General features: G+C 41.7%; 1 protein-coding gene across 1 annotated transcript in view; it reads right to left on the bottom strand.

Annotated features, from left to right (window-relative positions):
- Positions 1-23652, bottom strand: part of CNTNAP5 (contactin associated protein family member 5) — a 582534-nt gene that overhangs the window by 286374 nt on the left and 272508 nt on the right. Inside the window, exons 6-7 of the mRNA XM_087712206.1 lie at positions 11838-12022; positions 5884-6027 (exon numbers count right to left, since the gene is read on the bottom strand). Of these exons, the coding sequence (XP_087568332.1) occupies positions 5884-6027; positions 11838-12022 (329 nt within the window). The remainder of the gene's footprint in view (positions 1-5883; positions 6028-11837; positions 12023-23652) is intronic.

The following is a 23652-nucleotide window of genomic DNA, read 5'->3' as shown; positions in this document are numbered from 1 at the left end:
GCAGCTTGTCCAGAATGCAGTCGCGGGAGCAATTGTGGGTGCACCGCGGTACACCCACGTTACACCTATCCTCCTTTTGGACTCCGGATGCGTTTCAAGGTGCTAGTCATTACTTTTAAAGCCCTACATGGTATCGGACCTGGGTACTTGAGAGACCGCCTCCTGCCAATTACCTCCCTATGACCAATTAGATCCAACAGATTAGGCCTCCTCCGAATTCCATCAGCTAGCCAGTGTCAACTGGCGACCCCCCGGGGGAGGGCCTTCTCTGTGGCTGCTCCGGCCCTCTGGAATGATCTCCCCATGGAGATTCAGACCCTCACCACCCTTCAGGCTTTCCGCAAAGCCGCCAAGACCTGGCTGTTCCGGCAGGCCTGGGGCTGATGAGTTTCCGGCCCCACTTGAATTGCTGCATCTGTTGAGTAGTTTTAAATTTTCTCTGTTTTCTGTTTTTGTCTTGTGTGTTTTGTATGGCACCTTCCCCATGTGTTTGTTCGCCGCCCTGAGTACCTCCGGGAATAGGGCGGCATACAAGTTCAATAAATTGAATTGAATTGAATTGAGTTATGTATAAATAATAATAATAATAAGGTGGGATATAAAATAAATAAATAAATAAATGTAACCTTCAAATCTTCATAGGATTTGTAAACCATGGATCAGAGGTGGTATTCAGTAGGTTCTGACCAGCTCTGAAGAACCGCTAGCAGAAATTGGGAATAGTGCAGAGGACTAGTAAATACCATCTCTGACTGCCCCCATCTCTTCTCTTCCTCCTGAGTCCCAGCTGATCAGGAGGAAATGAGGATTTTGCAGTAACCTTCCACTGGAGTGGGGAAGGAATGGAGATTTTACAGTATCCTTCCCCTGCCATGCTCACCAAGCCACACCCACCAAGCCACACCACACCCACCAAACTATGCCCACAGAATGAATATTAATTGAATAAATATAATATGTCATGTTTTAATGTTTGCCTTTAGAAAATAAAAGCTTCCATGTAACAAGCTAGCATATCAAAGTTATAAAGATGTACTATACACCAAGTCACTTCTTTCTTTTGTAGTTTTCTTGTTCTACAATATTTTTTATTATAAGTGATATTTAAAATCCTGATTCCTGTGTTCCAGTTTGAAGTGGTGTGGAGTATTTTACTCATTTATAACTTTTAATCTGATTTTCAACTAATTCTATTAATGTAGAATAGGCCAATAATAATTTAATGGCCCAGCTGTTTGACCCATTTTCTAAAAATAAAACATGCAGAATATTCAGGGTACATAATAGTTCTTAATTATCAAAGTGAATGACCAATAATTAAACCGTCTTCTAAGACATCAAAGTACACAGAGCCACCTCAATACATAGATAATGTTATGCATTAATCTTTTATACTACTTCCTAATGAATCAGGAATATGTTTGTATGTGCATAGTAATTGTTAAAAAGCTATTCCTTTTTTCTAGCCAGAATTCTTCCTCTTCTCATGATCTTTGTGCAAGGTCTACATACCATCATGGCTTTCTGTAATTCCAAGGAATATTTCAATGTGTTAAAACTAATAACATGCTAAAAGAGTGCACTGTTGCCCCCAAGAAGAAAACTAAGAAAATATGTGGAGAAAAGCTTGGAAGATTGTATCTTTTGTGGCCCTCTTAGATGAAAGAACACACATCACACATATAGGTTCAATTCTAATCATATATTTGTTTGGTTTTATTTCAGTCGTAGACCAGCATAAAACAAATATTATTCCAAAATAAAAACAGAAGTAACCAAACATGACATTAATAAAATAAAGTAAAACATATTATCATGGATTATGAAAGCTGAAATATAAAATGAGGAACAACCGACTATAAAATTAAAATAGTTTTATAGTTTCTTTGCTATAAATATTTTAGCTAAAAATCTATAAGTAAATAAGAAACACTAAGAACTGTAAGAAATTATAACAATTTTAAAAATTATCCTGATTTGAGACCTTAATTCTTATTTGGTGTAGCTCTACTAGAATTTTACTGGGATTATTGAAACTATCAACCAATCCTTAGACATAAGATAATGGCAATATAAAGCATAATGAATTTTGAGTGATATATGTTTACCTAAAGAGGGGATGGGGAGGAGGATTATGAGATATACTAAATTATGGTAAGCTAGATAGGGCTCTACAAAACATTACTTGGAGAAATTGTTTGCATTTAGTCAAAAAACTGGTGAGCTACAATGTCTGAAATCCCTGCCTTGAAGAAGGAAAGCGAAGAAAATGGAAACTTTCAAAAGAAGAAGCAAAACAGTTAACTTGAAGTTGAATCAATATACAAAATAACCAGACCAGCATTTTCTAACATTGTATAGCTCCCCATTCAGAGGTCCTATTTTGAGGAAACTTAAGATCAAACACATCTTCCTATCTTCTTAGTTTCAAAAGGAGCTGAAAGGATCCAATCTTGGGTGATACTTAAACATCTACATAACTTGCCTTTCACGGCAAGCAGCTAAAGGCAAGATCATGTATAAAAATTAGAAAATAGTCAGGCAGAAGCAATCTCAAGCTTTGGAGCTTATAACAAATGAAGTCACAACCTTATAATTTTCCACTGAACAAGCTAAATTGTTCTGCTAATGCAAAAGTGGAATTTAGAGTAGCAAAATTCCCTTTGACTAGTGCCCCATCGCTAGCCATCTAGTTTCAGTCCATCATTTCTTGATGCATGCGATTTGGAAAGATTGAATACATGGTTTATATATTTATTGAAGTGGTTGGACCTGGAGCTTATGAGAACATGCAAAAATAGTGTTGTGTGTGTATCAGAAATTTCAGACTTTGATATAGGATGTTATTTTTCAAAGTCCACATGTTTTTTTCTGCCCTGATCAACAATATGATATAGAGAACATTATAATAAATGGGGAATCTTTTGGACAAACAGATTGGGAGTGATAGCTTAACACAGCCCATCCAATACACTGATGGACATTTCATTTATTCTTCTTTTCTAAAATGTTTATTGCAAGAAAAAAGAGAAAGGAAGAAGTGAAAGCTTTGTTTCACCTAAAATGAGTATAGAAATGGTAGAAAATAGCCTTCTATTCCAGGTGGTTAAAAATGCCTCCATGTATACAATGCAGTGGGGGCTCCATGTATACAGGGACGTGGTGGCTCAGTGGCTAAGATGCTGAGCTTGTTGATCAGAAGGTCGCCAGTTCAGTTGTTCAAATCCCTTGTGCCATGTGTTAGGGATGTAATCCTAGTCTTGGCTTGATAATGTATATAAACCATGATTGTAACAAATGTATCTGTTACTTTAAATGTAAGAGAGCGGTAATTGGATGCTATTGCTTTAAGCAGCCATATAAGGAAGTAGGATCTAGTACGGAGTTCTCCCTGATGCTCCTGATGTTTCCTGAGTTTTACTGATTCTACTGGTTCTACTGTTGTTCCTGATAGTTACTGACTGTTACTGTATGTGCTTAGTATTGGGAGAGAAGACCGTGTATTGAACGGTGGCTAGTCTGTATGTTAGTTACCTGTCTACAAGGTGAATTGTGAGTTGAGCAACTGTAACTTCAACGTATTGTAAATAGACTGTTTATATACTTCAAGACTGCTTATAGTCTGTTTTGGAGACTATTTATCCTATTTTTATTACGCAAGTGAAGCTATTCCTTGTTTTACCTTCGATGGTTGTAAGTGACTACTCACCGGCTTATTCGTTACTAACTTCTGCTGCACAACTCTAGTCTCCTAACGGGGATAGACTTAACACCATGTAATGGAGTGAGCTCCCATTACTTGCCCAGCTTCTGCCAACCTAGCAGTTAAAAAGCACATTAAAATGCAAGTAGAAAAAATAGGGGCCACTTTGGTGAGATGGTAACAGCACTCTGTGCGCCTTCGGCGTTTAGTCATGCCTGCCACATGACCACGGAGACGTCCTTGGATAGCACTGGCTCTTTGGCTTGGAAACAGAGATGAGCACCACCCCTAGAGCCAGAAACTACTAACACACATGTGCAGGGGAACCTTTACCTTTACCTATACAGTGCAGACTTTTGCTTCAATAGAAATCATAGAGTGGGACCATTATGCTTTCAACATCATGATAGGTGACAGCACTGGAGGCTGAGGATAAGAAATACTGAAGGTTGAGAATAAGAAGCAAAGCACTATTTATGATAGTCAGAATACTCTTGCCCTTCCTACATATGTGTTTTTAATTTTGCATGTGTTTTCATCACCTCAGAAAACAATTCTGTACAGTCTCGGCTTTGTGTCTCATCGGATGTTTTTCTTCAGTTTTGAAGGGTGCATTTTTGAGACATCGACAAACCAGAATCATAGAAGCATGAATCATAACAGTATAACTAATTATTACTGCAGGAAATGTGTTTTGTATTTGCTGCTAAAATGATGTTTTAAAAAAGGTTTTTCTAGTATATGCAAAACAAGGAGGGAGAAGAAGGATAAGCAACAACCAAAATCATCAGCAAGGAGAAAAGGAGACATGATAGTGATGTTCAGGTACATATAGGGAAGCTACAGGAAAGATGACCAAGAACATTTTCCATGATCATAAAAACTAGGACCAGAAATAATGGATCTTGCTTATAACTATCTACATTTCATTTAAATATAAGGGGAAACATCTTGATGGTAAAGTATGAGTAACAGTGAACAGTTTCAATGAAAGAGAAATCTGTAGTAAAGTTGGACTGTGGAGATCCTGGTGCTATCTGAACTTGGTTGTTTGCTTGTAGACATTTTATTGCCCAACTAGTAATGCCATTAATGTGAGTAAGTAAAGGTTTAAGTGCTGATTAGCTGCCTGTTTATATATATTAACTTGTCCTGCTAATTTTGGCGGGTGTGCTTTTTCTTCCTTGATCAGTGTATTGATTGTTTCTCTGGTATTGATCCCTGTATATCTGAATGTGAGCTGCTAGAGGGAATTATTCTATGTTTTTTGTTTCCTTCTACGTTTTTAATTTAATTTCTCTTTTGAATGATGTTTAAACATGATTTACTGTATCACTATGTATCTGTTGATGGTTAATTTGTCTGAATGCCCAGCTTTCAGGAATTCCCCTATTATTTTGATTTGGCTTGGCCTAAGATGTTAATAGTTTCCCAAGAGAAATTGTGGTTGAATCTGTTTATGTCTTATGAGATTAAGGAATTTTCATTATGTTCTTTGACTGCTGTTTGGTGTTCACAAATGCACTCTGCTTGTCTTCTGCCTGTTTGTCCTACATAGTTGATCAGAAAATTGCCCTGCAATTATAAGTTGTAGATGGCCTACTGGCTCTTTTTGGTTTACTGGAGAACTTGAGCCTTTCAGTTGTGTACTTGATGACACATGGAGCAAGGCTTTGATTTCATAATCACAATCACCATCTTGAATTTTCTGCAGATGCCCCCAATTCCATAGGATGTGGGCCTGGGCTAGCAAACAAAAACTGAATACACATTTTCAAAACGTGCTTCAGCATTTCACTTTTTTTATATTTAATGCACTGCCAGTAAAAATAGTAATTCTCTTATTTATTTCCTTCAGCTGCCAGCTCTTTTAAACTTCCTTCAAAAGGCATACTTAAATCCAGATTGCTGAAACTTTCAAATGCATTCTTGTGGTGGTGGGGATTAACTCACTGTTTAGCCTGTACAGGGCTTTTTGAAATAAATAAATAAATAAATAAATAAATAAATAAAGAAAGAAAGAAAGAAAGAAAGAAAGAAAGAAAGAAAGAAAGAAAGAAAGAAATTTTCTTACCTAAGAAACTTGCTTCACAGGTTGAGGAAATTTGTCAACAAGAACAATTTCAGGAAAACAAAAAGTCAAACTCGCCCTAAAAAAAAAAGGTGCTTTAAGTTCTTACCACTGTGTGGATCTGTGGTTTCCGTCTTTTGGCTAGGTCAATGATATTGACTCCGTTGTAATATAGGTTCTCAATACAACCATGGAAATTTTTCTTCAGGAAGGTTCCTGGTTTTCCTGGGACTGGGATTCCTCCAAAACTGAGCTTTGAGACAAGGACAAATTCAAATTTTAATCCTCCAATAGCTGTATGATTTTGACCAAAGATCACTTTCTAGGTGTTAATGAAAGAAATGCCTAGCGAAAGGACAATCCATAAAGAGCAAATTAATAATTCCATTTTATTCTGTCTACTTTTCTTTCACCATAGGTTAACCATTTGGTTGGCTAAAGTAGTTTCAGGGTCAAAAGCTGAAATCATCTGAAATCGACATTAATTCCAATTTCATATGGAAAAGAAGCATCAAAACTTTCTTCTAAATAGCATGGCAGTACTAATAGATTTTTTCTTTAGCAATATAATTTTAGATTCCAAATTACTGGCAGGATGAATAAGATTTAAAGATCCATTCTCATTCTGGAACTCATTATTACTTGCTACCTTTGCTCTTTCTTATTTTGTCCTCCAGTCTGGACTTACAAAAAATGAAATTAAAACTGTACAGTCAATATCATTTATGCTACTGCATTATTGGAGAAAAAAACCACTTCCTTTGGTGATCAATTATATTTTTAATTACCTAACTAATCCCTTTATTTTCCGTAGCTTCACCTTTAATCCCTTAAAAAATACTAAAATAAGCTTTCAATAGACAATAGTACTATGGGGTACAGTGGGCCCATTTAAGTCTCTGATTTAAAGTAGGTAATCATTAAACATAAATTGACCAAAGGTAATTGTGGGATTTCTATATTTTCTATTAAGTCCTATAATTAAATTGTTACAGTTGACAAGTGTTGTTTTATTATAGCCTTTCTTAATCTAGGCTTCTAAAGAAGTGATCATAAGACATATTTAACTGGGTCATGGGGATGGGCCAGACAATGTGTTACACAGGTTCAAAAGAGCTGCTAATTAACCAAGGTAATTAACCTCAATAGGACAATAATTTTAGCCTTTGGCAGGCTTGTTTTATTCAGCAAATATCCTGGTCTACTAACTCCTTCCATGTTGTTTGGTGTCCTTCCTAGTGAATTAATTGTCTTTCTTCCACCACAATCAAAATGGTGATCTGAAGAAGCCTCTGAAAGCCCTCCATCTTTGGCTGCTTCAGTTTTCAACTATATCCACAGAAGGGTAGAAAGGGGACAAGTTGCTTGCCCTTTCTCTACTAAAACACCAGGAATTAGAAGTTGCCACTGTCTCATCCTTCTTTACAGCAGTTGGGAAGCCTAGAAAACAAAAACTAATGCATAACTGATAAAGTAATCTGTGATTGTGCACTGCCAGCACATGGAGACAGGCCAATTGCCTGGAGGAGAGGACTGCTGGTTCAGCTGTGATGTGTCACATTCTATCATACTCTAGCCAACATATTATTGCAATGGCTGGGGGAGTTACTAGCTATAGTCCAGTACAACTAGTACAGCTGCATGAGAATATTAGTTGTATGTAATATCAGTGTGATGGGGAATCAGTCAACCTATTTCTACTCTGTATCACTGCATTATTTATTTATTTAAAACATTTATATGCCTGACCAACTGACTCCAGTCTGCTTACAGGAGTAAAACCACAATTACAAAATCTAACAAACCCTTACCCACCAACCCAACCAATGACAAAATTCAGACAAATCTCTTCTGTATCACCTGGGGTCCCAAGTCTACTGCCAAAACCATGAATTCAGGACCTTTTGAAAGAGTATTAAGGTAAGACCCAGCTATTCATTCTTAACTCTATGTTTGCTTACTTTACCCATTGCCACTGCATTCAGTTTGACATGCCCAGCCTCATTTCCATGTAACTAAGCGAGCGGAAACATTCATTAATATTCAATCATTTTCACTTCTTTTGATATTCAGTCCTTTAAAAGATCACACACTACCCGCTTTCTTTCTCCCTGTCTTTACATATCTAAAACATTCTTCAACCATCTTTATATTTAGTAAAATATATTTATTGTGTAAAATATTTAGTAAATATTTTACACAAACAAACAACCATTCATGGTAGGTTCCCCCCCCCTTTTATGTACATTTTGACCTGTTTGCTTTGTTTTCCCATCAAGCACAACTGCCATTGTCTTTATTGTATTTATATTCAGATCAACACTCCTTGTTACATCATGAAGTCCATGAATAACATTCATGGAAAATCTTATAACTTTATACACCTTTGTCATATTTCACAATCAACCTCCATTTTCATATTCACAAAACAATCCATAATTCAAGTATTTTCAATTTTATTATTTTCTCCAAGTCATGCAATAAACTTTTTTTCTCACAGTGATCCAGTTTTGCTGAAGAGAAAAACTCTAATCCACATTCTATGTGTGTATTCTCCCGAATTTTGTTCACTGACACCTCTTCTAATATTTCAATCAGAATTCTGCCAAATATCTGCCTAAGTACACTCAACAATCTAAAACTATCCCCTGCAGTTTGTATATTCATGCATGCAATCTTTCCTTTGTACAATGGAACAATAATGGCATTCTTCTTATTGCTAGGCAGAGATGCTGCTGTGAGGCATGAACAACCAGTCCCACCCACACATGTAGACTTTCAGACTAGCCACTTTATTGTTTTATGCCTAGTCTACAGGAATGTCCCCAGACTGGTAATTTTCAACTGTGAAAGAAACTAGATGAGGCTCAAAAGCATTCAGGTGAGTCAGACATCATCCTTTTGAGTTTACATAAGGAGTCCAGACTAATTCCCTGCTTGAGTCCTCCTTCCAATGGGAACAATTGCTCTCCAACATCTGACTTCAGACACACATTAAATAAGTCACAGAGCCATTCCACAAGCAAACTTCATCCATATTTTAACATTTCTGAAGCAGATATCATCTTCCCCTGAAGCCTCACAAAATTCAACATTCTCATAGCATTTATGCCTTCCCTTTCATCATTTTTACTTGCAGACTAACATTTGCAGCATTCCTTTCTATTCCATTCTCTGACATATTACTATTATCCTCATAAAAAAATCTCCTTCCAGGACTGTCTCAACTCAGTTTCATCCCAAATCACTTTGGGACTAGATCAGAACATTAATGTCCTAACACGAATGCATTATATGACTGATAGCTCATTAACTCAGCAGACATAACCAAATATTCTTCTCTTCTCCCATTGATTTCGCTACTCTGAAAATTTAAAGGTATGAGAGAAAGGCTGTAGAAATCCCTGAAGTGATGCTTCCTTTCTTTTGAAGAATCACCTTCATTCTGTTTAACACAGCAACACATTTCTTTTGATCTGAAGGGTATTGCTCTGCTTTGCAACTCCTCTTAGCCCCCCACCTAGAATTCACCTTGCAGGAGAAGACTTTGAGATGCACTGTTGGCCAAAGTGTTTCTAGTTAGGTTTTATGGGAATTGTGGGACTACTTGCAGTATGTGCCAAAGTCAGAGACCTTTCAGAGCACATCAAAATTCTTCCATGCTGGGCAGCTTCAATGCATACTGTTCCAATGACACCAGGCTTGACTATTGCAATGAAGTTGCAAAGCTTTGAAGTCATCAACAGCCAGTGTTTGATGTCCCCAAACAGTTCAAGGCAAAGCAACTTTGTTTTGTGGAGGCAAATTACATTTACCTCTTTGCTTCAGTGAAGAGAAACCTATTATTTCTATGGTATAAATATCTTCCTCCAAGCTAATTAAAATACCCATGTGAGACTTCTTAAGCATCAATAGACAAGGATGGCCTTCTAAGCCCAAGGATAAGATCCAATGCACATTTAAATTGGGGTCTACGTTCTAGGATATTCAAGTAGGTGTACATGCAGTGTCAGTGCCAGAGAAATTTTTCATTTCATTTTTAAATACTTGAATTAGTTAGCCCACACACTTGGACAAGTAGAGTTTTAAGAAGTTATTAAGAAGTTAATAACTTCTTAATTAAGAAGTTAAGAAGTTATTTTAGATTTCCAATTTTCTGCCACAGAAATGCCTACTGTATGCCTACTGCATGCTGTACGCTTGCCTACTGTATTCCATCCTTGACATTCAAAGCTAAATGCAAGCATGCTATTCCCTTTGTATATACCTCCATAGTCACATAAGAGGCAAGGAGCATAGGAAGACTAAAGGTGCCTTTTCAGAAGGCAACTGGACTTTGTTTTTCCTTGAAGATGTTTTGCTTCTCATTCAAAAAGCTTCTTCAGCTCTGGATAAATGAAAAATCTTCAAGAAAAAAGCCAAGACCAATTGCCTTCTGAAAAGGCACCTTTGGGACAACCATGACTTCCCAGATGATTAAGAATCTTCAATAGAAACACAGGAGGACAAATAATATAATTATAGTACCGGTAAGTGGTCAGTTTGGAGAAAATGTGGAAAAGTCAAAGATGAAGTTAAGGAAAACAAGTTCCCCCTCTGGAACCATGTTATCATGTAATGACTAGTTAGAGAAACAAATGCATAAATGAGATAAAAAGTATCAGAAAGAACCCCACCTCTACCAGCTTCATGAGCATTTCTCAATCTCAGTAACTTAAATGTGTGGACTTCTGTTTGCCGAATTCCCCATATCCATGACATCCCCACGTACATTTGGCCATATTCTTTCAGTTTTTATTTTCATTTATTTAACTAAAACACTTTTATATGGCTTTTCCCTAGTTGCACTATTCTTTTCACTTACACTGAAATTTAACAGTTACAACATAGTTATTTATAACATGCCACTTGCTGCTTATTTAATAGAGTGATTAGAATAATAATTGTAATTTTTAGGGCAGAATAAGGGAATCTGAGACCTCTCATTTGAAGCTAAGTTATACTGTCCAAAACCTCAGCCAACTTGATGCAGGGAGTTGCAGAACCAAAGCCCTTTTCATTTTTAATAATTTGCAACCTTGCCTTTAGGCAGAATAGGACAATCTGTGTCCTCAGGGTCCCATGGATCTTTTTTAATGACCCAACAAATATTTTATGCAAATGAGGTTTGGTCATGTTCATGTTGAAAACTAAAGGGTTCTCGCTATTTTAAGTGGGAAACATACAAAATATGCCACTATGAGTAAAAAGGAATTTGATGGCATAGAAACGGAATGAAGTTATAAATATATAATAAAGAACTAAAGTTGGTTCAATAAAGCTGTTATTTTTTTAAAAAAAAAGATACTAAACATTAGAAAAATGTGAGAAAAATACACAAAAACTGAAAATACTCATTGCAAATACACGAGATTGAAAATAAAGAAACAAAGACTCATAGTAATAGGAGCCTTGGGTGAAATCCCCAAACATCTGGAGCATCACTTGAACACCAGTGGCATTGACAAAAATCACATGTCAATTGCAAAAGGCAGCTTTACTTGGAAGAACCTATGTCCTGTGACAACATCTTTAATACCATTAAACATCAATTGCTTCTCCCAGGTCCTTGGAAGGACTCAACACATAAATAAAAATTATTAATCCAATCTAAATATCCAGTTGACTGTACAAAAACCCATACTAATAATATAATAATAAAAACTAAGCCCTATCCACACATTACATGGTCACCCCACTTTTCATTCTTGGTCTTTGTTCCTTCAATTTATCCTCTGTTTTGAGTAACCTGCAGTCATCAAAGTTTTTCCATTCCTGCTATAAATCTCAAAGTTTGCTTTAATCTATGTTATGGCTTCTGTTTATGGTTTCAGTACATAAATTGTAATTTTTTTCCCCACTTTTAAAATGGTAAAATAAAAACATATTAATTCCTGAACTTTATAAGAATGTTATTGAAGACAATATAAATATTTCCATTGGTCATAAAGCCAAATAGACCATTATATCTAGTTCTCTGCAGTCTCAATGAATGCTTTTATTATCATAAAATGCCCAACACACCTCATAATCGATATTCAAATCATCAGAATCTCCCTTCGTCCGGAAATGTTGCATGTGCTTGTCCACTGTGAAATTTACTTGCTTATTGAATCGTTCAATGAGAACCGAGTGCCAGTGTTGGTCATCTAGGAGGCTGCCCAAGGTGACTGAAGTATGTCTATTGCCAAAGCGAAGCTTGGCATCTCCTGCAGAGACAGTAAGAAGATATAGTTAAATGTATAGAATTGTGGTTTTAACACCAAACCCTTAAGATGAATGATGACATCTAATGATTGATGAATAGCAATAGCACTTAGACTTATATACTGCTTCATAGTGCTTTACAGCCCTCTCTAATTGGTTTACAGAGGCAGCATATTGCCCCCAACAATCTGGATCCTCAGAAGGATAGAAGGCTGAGACAACCTTGAGTCTCATCAGGATCAAACTCCTGGTTGTGGGCAGTGTTTGCCTGCAATATTGCATTCTAACCACTGAGTCATCAGGGCTCATTCATGAATCATGAACATCATCTCTGGACTTCTTCTCTGCTATTCTTATAAAATTATTTTTTAGTCTAAGAAATCCTTCACATTTGATTTTTTTTCCCATTGGAGGGCATCCTTTCATTTTCATTTCTCTTAATGCACAACATTGTTAATGCACAAGGACTTGCCTATGAATCCCAATATCCAACACATAAAATACACATTAACACTCAATGTACTTCTAAACGAGGACAATTTTCCCCATTTAATACTCCTATCTATAACAGAGTCTCTGCTCCAGATAAAATACATCTAAGAAGTATTCTACCAGTTCTATCTTGAATCTGCCACAATATAGCCTATCGCAAGAAAGCAAAAATCTAGTCCAGCAGATTGATTTCTGTGTAGTGTTGAAATATTAAGGCGTTCATATCTTATAAGTATATTAGGGAAATTGTTACATTGCCTGATCTAAAGAAAAGTTGACTCTGTAATGCTTAAATGCACCATCTGGATTAATTGAAAACTTGTAGCATATAAATATATCAGATGTATTATAACCGGGGGTAATGCAATCTAATTACCCCTGCTTTTTCAAACCATTACATCCAGTGAGCTTTATTTTAATTTAAATGAGACTGTTGTTATCTAGACAACTTCAAAGTGAACCATGGAAACAATGATAACATTTGGGAAAAACCAAAGCAAATCTGAAAAGAAAACACAGTTATATCACATTCATTTTCCACTTTCGATCCAATAGAAGAAAGATAAAATATAGAATTCACTAGAGTTGTGCAAAACATTTTGAGGCTGAAACATGATCTGGAAACATCCTATCTTAAACTCACAATGGAAACATTCCACACTGGAATGAACTGCTCTGGTTTATTGGAAATAGGCCATTCAGGTTCTCTGATAAAATGAGAATGTTCTCACTTTATCAGATAATCTGAATTGACTTTTTCCGTTAAACTTTATTTCACTTCACTTCTGTAATTATGACATTTGTTTCAAAGATGAGCTACTTTCCAATCAAGGGTGAACAATTTCAAAATTGCATTACTTGGAGTGAGATTTTAATGGGACCCTCTTGGATGAAGAATGAACTTGTATTGACAGATTTTGGGGTAAAACCATTTCACCTTCAAAACATTGTGTTACTTTTCATCTAGTCCAGTTTATCACAAAGTATATTTTTGATATTTCTTCTCTACTTTTCCTTTAAAACAATAATAAGAAACCCTACAATTACAATAATTAATTACCACATTGAATAAGTAAACTACTGGCAAACAAACAAAAACCACAAAAGGATGTTGATGCTGGACAAATTCAATCTGCAGTTGCTGGGGTTGGGATCAGAGCAGTGGTGGGATTCAAATAATTTAACAAGCGGTTCTCTTCCTTAATGATTTCTTCCAACAACCAGTTCATCAAACTGCTCAGAAAGTTAAAAACAGGTTCTCCTGAAGTGGTGCAAACTGGCTAAATCCCACCACTGGATCAGAGGCAATTCAAAAATTCATGGCTACCATGACTCTCATGGACCTCTCTAAGTCCTAATGGGCCCAATGCAAATATGGGGCAACATATTAGATCTGATGTTCACATTGAAACAGATAAGATGTAATTTGTTGTGGGGGGCATTTCTATTGGCACTTTGTCATGGAGTTGTCCTTCAGGGAGGATGAATCAAATAGGATGGTCTACCAAAGCATCTGGTGATGTAGAGTAGGGGTGTCAAACTGGCAGCCTGCAGACTGAATACGTCACATGCAGGCCATGCCCACCCCAGCTCTATGAAGGAGAAAACATTGTGAAACATCACACAGTGGCAATGTGATGCAGAGGGAAGCAAAGATAACTTTGGAGAAGGGAGTGCAAGGCCTTTTAATTCAGAGGCTGTAAACAAAACTAGGAAAGTACCAAGATAAAAAAAGAGACTTAAAATAATACTCTTGATTCTGTAGGATATAAGAAAGGACAGAGGGAATCTGAGTCTCTGTCAGGCTTCAAGATTCTGTTAACAGTAGAGTCCCAATAGTCCTTCTTGATCTGGCCTACTTTGAAGGGCTTACAGAGGAATCTAATGAACTTTCAAAAGAGCCGGTTTGGTCTAGTGCTTAAGGCTTCAAGCTAGAAAGAAAAAGACTGTAAGTTCTAGTTTTGCCTTAGCAATGAAAGCTAGCTGGCTGATCTTGGGCCAGTCACTCTCTTTCTCAGCCCAACTCACCTCATAGGGTTGTTGTTTAGGGGAATAGAGGAAGAGGAAGGTGTGTTGGATACATTGTTTATAAAAATAATAAAGGTGGGAAACAAACAAGCAAGCAGGCATGTGGAGAGTTTCCTAATGATTTCTAGAGTAACATAATGGTCTATGGGAATGACATTGGGGTATTGGAGGAAGAGCCATAGCCTAGACCTGTGATGGTGAACCTATGGCATGTGTGTCACAGGTGGCACACAGAGCTCTCTCTGAGGCACATGAGCCGTCACCCTAGTTCAGCTCTGTCGCACATGTGTGCTTGCCTCCCGCCGTCCAGCTGGTCTTCGGATCTCTGCTGTGCATGCATAGGGGTGGGGTGCATGCATGAGGGCAGGGTACATGTGCAGGGGCCAGGGCACATGCATGGGGGCCACACATTCATTGCATTTGGAGGGTTTGCATGCACACATTTGTGTGCTTGTGCTTTGGGCACTCGGTCCAGAAAAGTTTAGACATCACTGGCCTAGACAATGGTCTGATAAATGAGTCCAAAGAAGAGAGATGGTAAAAACATCTTGGAAGGGACACTTCCTAGTTTTCAGGCCCGAAAAACTGAAGGAAAAGAGGAATCCTTTCAGACTTGCAAAATCCTGTTAATGCAACTTTACAATAAAGAAAGAGCTAGGAATCTACTGTAGCTATCCTTATAGTCTGGACTACCTTGCAAGGCTAATAAGCAGTTTTATCAGATATCTACTCAACCACTGGAATACTGAATATTGATACAATTGGACTTGAGTAGTGTCTTCCTGTTTGCCAATGCTCCATAATATATTGAGGATTTCTGGAGATTGTATAACAGGAGAGATTTTGATGGTATGAGGTAAACAAACAAAAAAACAATTATGACTAGCACCATGTTAGTAAAGTTGGCCAGGCACCAATATATCTCTGTCCTTATTGCATCCACAGATTCCAACCCAGAGGGACATTTTAGAGTAATCGAACTTTAAGGCTGGACCTAAAGGATCAACAACAGGCCACATCGACAATTTAGCAAGCAGTTAAGAGTTTATCTAGATGCCAGCCAATTCCAAGACAGTTTCAAGTTTCAGTCTGGATGGAGCTAACCTTCCATTGGGATAATTTTGGAGTCATAGACCTTGCTAGAAGAGCAGATGGAAGGCATGGACAAGAAAAGCTTTGCCCAGCTTTAGCTAATACATTAGTATTAGCTGGAACTGGTGAAATTACTAGATTGTTGCAACTCATTCTACCTGGCCTTGACAAACCATCTAGAAATTTTAATGGTGCAAAATGAGGCTGCCTATTTATTAGCAAATTAAATTTGTTGCTGCCATAAAACACCAGTACTATATGAGTGTCCAATGTTGTATTACAATGTTGTAAAGTGACATTTAGGAGTGGCATTTATATGACCTGGCTGTTCCCAAAATACTTCTGAGCATCTTTATAAGAGTAATAGATGGGATTGTTGGAAATTTGTTTATGGTGATGCTTGGTGTTTCTTTGCAGAATTTGGGTTTTTTACAAATCATTAAGAATCAGCCCAATTGAAGAAGCATGGAAGTTATTGTAAATAAATAACTGAACATCTAAGAATAAGTGAAAAATACAGAGAAAATTGATTTCAGATTGTATTATTCGATTTAGCAAGTCTAAATCCTTATGTTCAATGATATAGGACAGCTGTCACACATAATACCTTCTAAATGTGTTGAATGTAATTCACAACACTTTCAGTCAACATAATGAGGATTTCCATGGCATACCTATTTATGTCTACATTTAAACTCAAAGCAGATGTTGCCTTATAGGGGGAAGAGAGCAAGCAATAAAAAAGCCAAGTTTAAACCATGTAATGTTAAGCTACGGTAATGTGTGAAAAAGCAAAGCAAGCAGATAAAGCACAATAATTTGACATTTGCTACATAGAACTGAAAGTCATTTTTTCTACCTACTCCACCACACAATCTCAACAAAGGTATGGCCACCAATTTTAAGATATGTGGATTTCAAATCCCAAAATGCTGCCTGGGGAATTATGGAAGTTGAAGTGTACACATCTTAATGTTGTTACGGTTGAGAAACACTGTTCTAGGGATAAAGGGAGCTGCAACAGGCATTGGCTTGGGCCAGACTTGAAAAAGATTGAAAGTTCATATTCTTTCTCTGATACTTCTGTTAAAATATTCATGACTGGGAGAGACATGGGAACAAGGTCAGCCAATGAATAGGCATAGCAACTAAGTCAGCCAATGAGAGTTTAAACAGATCTGAGTCTGTGCAGTGGATTGAAACAAAAACTTAAGCAATCTGCTGCTCTGAGAAGTAAACTTGCAGTCTGCCTGGGCTCGTCTGCTGATATGAAACTAACTGTTTATGTTTGTCTGTAACTCTCCTGCCTTGTGTTTACTTGGAAGAGCCATCTGTTGGTATTGTACATCTATTCATCTATTCTTATGTATATAAATAAGTTAATGAATCCAGCTGAATCAGTTATCTATGTGTGCTTTCTGGATTTGATTTTTATGCAGCAAACTCTGACAGCTTCCCTTTTCTCCTTGCAAGTACACTTGATTTTCTCTCACACTGGATTTCTGACATTCGTTTCTCTCTCTTTGAAGCAATAGGCTGTCAAGAAGCATATATCTTAACAAAAACCTGAACAAATAACTAACAAAGAGCTTTTCAGATTAAGTTTAGGGTCCTATGAAAATACAACCTATTTATGGGCATATGTGCCCACCCCAACCTAGAATATAAGGGCTTCTCAAACTCAACTGCTGAAGATAATTGCAGACAACTAATACTTATTTATTGAAAGAATCCAAATATGATCTTACATCTCTCATTATCATCTTGTTGTACCTCTCTAGGAAGACTTACATCAAGAATAATGGCTTAAAAACACTCTTCAACTCGGCAACTTTCAGCACTACATCAGGCAATGCAATTTTGGCAGCAGCCATCTCTACTAAGTGACATAATCATTGTGGCTTTTCTTCTATTGAATATGATAGCTTAATTCCCAGTAAAATAAAGATTGTACTCCAAAATCTCATTTCCTTGAGCCTTATCTTTCACTCAATGCAGAAAGTACCACATCTGAGACACGAACAGGACACAATATTGGTCAAGATTCATTCGCTAACAAATTCAATAGTCTCACTGATTAGCAGGCCTGATTTTATCCATTATCTGAAATTTACTGTAATTCTGAGTTCAATTATGCTTTTGTATGATTGTCAAATGATGTACTTGCACTGAAAAAAGAGTTACAATGGGAAGCATTGTTTGCTTGCTAGATATATTCAATTGGGAGCCCAGGGTGGTATATGCTCCTTTCTCTTCCTCCTCCTCCTCTTCATGAGATATCATGGCAACAACCCTGAAAAATAGATTGGGTTGAGAGAGAGAGACAAAGAGTGACTGACCCAAAGTCTCCCAATGAGTTCATATTGTCAAGATTCTGACTGACGAATCCAACCAAAGTAAGAATGGCCAAGGCAATCCAATCTCTTAATGCAAAATTTTATTGAGTACATCATTTTGACACCAACCAGATCTGGCTGTTTCCCACATAAGCCCACATTGACTATGTGGGCTTATGTGGGAAATAGCCAGATCTGGTTTTGCCCTCATGTTCTGCCCCTCTTCAATTAGAATAGGTTACATTGTGTAATTGATGTTAGATCCTCGGAAAGAACCAGGCGGGAGGCGTCTGAGGTAACCGTAAGTATAACAGGTTTATTACAGGCAAGAACAAACAACAGGAGTAGACCGGCACCCTTCCTCTGTCTGACAGCTTTTTATATAGAGTTAGAAGACAGGAGAACCAATAGCCACACGTATGACAGCCCGGCAACTTGCAGGTCGCGCCTGATTGGCTAAGGTGCGCCTGGCTGTTGCCGAGCTGTCATTCGTAAGTCCAAGGACTTACTCGGGATTCAACACTCCTTCTCCCCCAGCGAGGGTGCATGCGTCAGTAATGGCGCATGTGTAGTTGCGCAGGTAGGAGGGGGGATGGCGGACACGCCCAGAATGCCGCAGTTGGAGAGGGGGCGCTGGAGGGTAAGGACGTCCCCGTGAGAGCTCCTCCCTGCGGGGAGTGGAGCTCCAGGTGACGTCACCGCTGCAGCCTAGTGGAGGAGGCGGCACCCAAGGAGGAGGTAGGCCGGGCGGAGGGGGTGCGGCTGGGAGTGGCGGTGGATTTTGAACAGGCCGGTAGGCGGCCAGGGGGTGGGCAAGGCCTGTGAACGGTAGGCCTAACTGGGCGGAAGAGGGAAAAGCGGGGCCGGATTGAGAGGCTGCAGGAGGCTGGTCCGGGGGCGGAAGCGACCCGGCGGCCTGGGCAGGATGATCTGAATCTGGGAAGGCCAGCGGAGGCGCAATGCGATCAAACTGTTGCGGGTCTGGGGTCGGCTGCAAGGCGTCGGTGGCCGGCCTCTGTGTGTCGGGTTGAACTGGAACCTCCGGGGGGTGGCAGCGCCTTAGTTGATCCAGGTGGCGCCACCACTCGCTGCCATCAGATAGGTGGACCCTGTAGGAGATGGGTCTGGTTACCTCGGTGACGGTGGCAGGCACCCAGAGTAATTACGTGCCCAGACCAAGTCCCCGGAAGAGAAGGAACGGGAGGGATGCCCCAGGTTGCCAGGCTGAAGTCCTGAATAGAGGGGGTGTAGTCTATCCAGGGTGGTCCGCAGGTGACGACCCATCAGCAGCCAGTAGGTAAGCATCCACCCTTGCCTGCCAGTCGCCACGGTCCATGAGGCCCAAAGCCTCCTTGGTCGATCGGACCGCCCTCTCCGCCCGGCCATTGCTGGCCAGATGGTAAGGGGCGACTGGGGCATGGCGGATTCCTTGGGTGGTCAGGTAGGACTGAAAGACTGCAGATGTGAATTGCGGGCCGTTGTCGGACACCACTGTGTCCGGCAACCCATGGGTAGCGAACAAACGTCGCAGAGCCCACACTGTACTCTCCGCTGTGGTGGAGCACATGAGGACTAGCTCCACCCAGCACGAGAAGGCATCCACAGCCACTAGGAATACCTGGCCGTGAAAGGGACCCGCAAAGTCAAGGTGAAGGTGGGACCAGGGCTCGCGGGGCATCTCCCACTCCCGGGAGGAGGAGGAGGGGGGAGATGGGTGGGACACCTGGCACGGGTCACATCTGCCGACCCAGGCCTCAATGTCAGCGTCAAGGCAGGGCCACCATATGTAGCTCCGGGCGAGCGCCTTCATGCGCGCGACCCCGGGGTGATCGGCATGGAGCCGCTGGAGGACCTGGTGGTGGAGGGCCGAAGGGATGACCATGCGGTCGCCCCAGAGAAGGCAACCGCAGTGGAGTGACAGCTCTATCTGACGCGTTTTAAAAGGGCGGCAGTCTGGAGGGACGCCCCCTGTAGGCCAGCCCCTCAGGACCCATGCCATGATCTGGGAAAGGACAGGGTCAGCGTGCGAGTGGGCGGCCACATCAGAGGCTGTCAAGGGAAGGTCCAGCTCAGCGATGGAGAGGATGGAAAGGCAGGGGACCGGCTGGGGGTCAGAACAGGGAAGAGGGCAGTGGCTAAGGGCATCAGCATGCCCTAGGGGCTTGCCCGGACGGTAGCACAGCGCGTAGGAATACGCAGCTAGGAACTCCGTCCAGCAGGTCATCCTGGGGGACAGGATGGGAGGGGTCGGCTTATCACCAGCCAGAAGCCCAAGGAGAGGCTTGTGGTCAGTGTAGAGCGTAAAGTGCCGACCGTAAAAGTAATAGTGGAACTTTTTAACCCCGGACACCGCAGCCAGAGCCTCCTTGTCAATCTGGCTGTAGTTCCTCTCAGCCGAGGAAAGTGTCCGGGAGTAAAAAGCTATGGGGGCCTCCGAGCCATTGGGCCGGACATGGCTCAGGACTGCCCCCAAACCCACGGGGAAGGCGTCACATGCCAAAGTCACGGGCATCTTGTCACTATACTGGACTAAGACTGCCTCTGACATTAGCAGGGATTTGACAGCCGCTAATGCATGCGCTTCACGGCTGCCCCATTGCCAGGCTGCGGATTGGTCGAGCAACTGATGCAGCGGCTCGGCTAGTGAAGCCTTGTGAGGAAGAAATGGCGCGTAAAAGTTTAAAAGGCCGAGGAACACTTGCAACTGCACCTTGGAGGTAGGAGTGGGAGCGTTCCTGATGACCAAAATTTTGGAGGGGGTGGGGTGAATTCCCTGAGCATCAATCAAGAAGCCCAGGAACTCCACTTGGGGCACAGCAAAGGAGCACTTGCTGCGCTTCAATTTGAGACCCGCGGCCCTAAAACGGTCGAGGACCTTCCGGAGAATTTCGATGAGTCCTGAGCGGCTGTTTGCAGCGATCAGGATGTCATCGAAGTAAGGGACAATGCCGGGGAGCCCATGGAGCAAGCACTCCATGAGGCTCTGGAAGATCCCCGGGGCAACGGAAACGCCGAATTGGAGGCGGCGACAGCGGAAAGCCCCTCGGTGGGTGATGATGGTCTGGGCAGCCGCCGCATCGTCATCCACCGGGAGCTGCTGGTAGGCCTGCGCCATACCCATTTTGGAGAAAATGCAGCCCTGCCCCAAGGAGTGGAGCAAGTGCTGCATGACAGGGACTGGATAGGGGTTTGCCTGGAGGCCAAGGTTGATTATCGACTTGTAGTTGGCGCAGATCCTGATGGACCCATCGGCCTTCACGGGGATCACTATTGGGGTCTCCCAGCGTGAATGGTCGACGGGGTCCAGGACGCCCTGCGCCAACAGCTTATCGAGTTCAGCGTCAACCTTAGGCCTCAAGGCAAAAGGCACCCTGCGGGCCTTCAGCTGGATGGGGGCAACCTGGGGGTCCAAGTTAAGGGAGATAGGGGTGCCCTTATACTGCCCAAGTTCCCCATTGAAAATGTCGGCGTAGTCCTGAAGGACAGCCGCCACGTCAGGGGGCGTGTCCGCCACAGCATGCACCCCAGTCAGGGATAAGCCCAGAGGGGTGAACCAGTCAAGGCCTAAAATAGAGGGGAGGGGCTTTTGAACAACTAGATCAGGGAGAACAGCACAATTGCCCCCGTACTGAACCCGCACCCCATAACAGCCCAGGGTCAGAATGTTAGTCCCCTGGTAGTCCTTTAACAAAGTGTCCGAGGGAGATAGCTGGGACTTGGAGACTCGCGGGCACAGTCTGATGAAGGTGGCCCAGGAGAGGAGTGACCGGGAGGAGCCCGAGCCGACCTCCATTAGGCAGGGGGAACCTTCAATAGAATCTTTGATGGAAATCTTCTGCGTACCCGCCGAGGCAAGGTGGACCGACACTGCAGGGGTGGCAGGGACATCATCCACCAGGGCGTAGCAATCGTCGCGGCGGGCTGGCAGGCATCTGGCCGGTTGGTTCTTGGAAGGTGCTGGGGGACCATAGACTGGAGGCTGGTCGGCTTGAGGCAGAGGTGGCAAGTTGGCCTGGCAGACCTGCGCCGTCTTGAAAGGGCAGGCTGCCTGGGCATGAGAGCCTCCGCAGCCGAGACAGGCGGTGGCAGCAGCAGGAGCACGAACTAGAGAAGGCTGTTGTGGCTGAGGTCACCAAAGGATGGCCCTCAGTCGATCGACCTGGGCCTCGTAGAACTGGTCCGGCAGGGGAACCAGTTCATCAATGAGGTTGGTGATATGCAAAGAAGGTGGCGGAGGCAGAAAGACAGGAGCCGGTAGGGCAGGCAAGGCAGGCTCGGTGACCAAAGCGGGTATGGGAGGCAGGTAGCAGGTCATCTCTACGGTGGACAGCTCCGCGAGCTCTGCGGCCCTTGCCTCATCAATGGCGAATGTGAGCGTGATGTTGGTCTTGCCGAGAAGACGCCGTCTGAGAAAAAGGTCCTTAAGACCACAGACGAACTGCTCAGTCAAATTGTCCTCCAGGTCAGGGAAATCACACTGAGCAGCGGCGACTCGTAAGGCCTGGAGGAACTGATTTACTGAGTCAGTTTGCATACCGCCAGTGGCTTCTGAACGCACTGGTGGTATGCAAACTGGCACGTAATTTTGGACGGCGTTGGGGCGTAATGGGCTTGGAGCCCCTCCATCAGTTCGTCCCATGACAGATCATAGACAGCCCGAGGGGCCGCGAAGGAGCGGGTCGTCGTGAACATTTTGGGTCTGCAGGCGGTCAAAAAGAACCCACACTTTCTGGCTTGCGAGTATCCCTGACGATTGTTAGCAATTAAGAAACACTCGAACCGCTCCAAAAAGGTGGCCCAGGATTTGCCAGCCGCTCCGAAAGGAGCGAAAGCGGGCATTCCGGCCATGGCGAGTAGCGGCTGAGGTGAAGCGAGGCACGGAAGATTGTCCGATCAAAAGGCATCTAAAAAAAAATTGTTGCTTGCCCTGTAGGTCGTACTCAGAGCCTGGTATCCCACCAGCTTGTCGCCAGTGTTAGATCCTCGGAAAGAACCAGGCGGGAGGTGTCTGAGGTAACCGTAAGTATAACACGTTTATTACAGGCAAGAACAAGCAACAGGAGTAGACCGGCACCCTTCCTCTGTCTGACAGCTTTTTATATAGAGCTGTCAGACAGGAGAACCAATAGCTACGTGTATGACAGCCTGGCAACTTGCAGGTCGCGCCTGATTGGCTAAGGTGCGCCTGGCTGTTGCCGAACTGTCATTCGTAAGTCCAAGGACTTACTCAGGATTCAACAATTGAGTCACCTGGTATTGTTGTGAGAAAGTATTTCTGGCTCTAATAAGCAACTGGCAAAAAGTCCTTGTTTCTCACGCTTTGCATCTTGATCTCTGAAACCTAAATTCTATCTCCCCCTTCCTTCCTCTCATATTTCGTTGGCAAGCTGAGAATAATAATAATTGCAATAGCAAAAAGCGGGCTTTCAAACTTGACACATATGTTATATTTTGATTTGGAAGACTATTGCTCCCTAGCCATGGGAAATGATGAGAATCATGATAGTACAGTATACTGCTAACAATGCATCTAGGGAAACATTAGAAGAAGAAGAAGTTCCTTTGGGCTGTTCTGCTAGGTTATCTAGAGCAGTAGTTCCCAACGTTTTTGACAGCCCGGAACAGGTTCATGGAAGACAATGTTGTCATAGATTGGGAGGGGATGGTTTCTGTTTTGATCATTC

The sequence above is a fragment of the Thamnophis sirtalis genome, unplaced genomic scaffold (assembly GCF_051295495.1).
Source record: "Thamnophis sirtalis isolate CommonGarterSnake01/CBP01778 unplaced genomic scaffold, rThaSir2_p1.2 scaffold_1, whole genome shotgun sequence".
Classification (NCBI taxonomy): Eukaryota; Metazoa; Chordata; class Lepidosauria; order Squamata; family Natricidae; genus Thamnophis; species Thamnophis sirtalis.
Note: the sequence above shows the minus strand (reverse complement) of the source record. Positions and strands in the feature narration are given on the sequence as shown.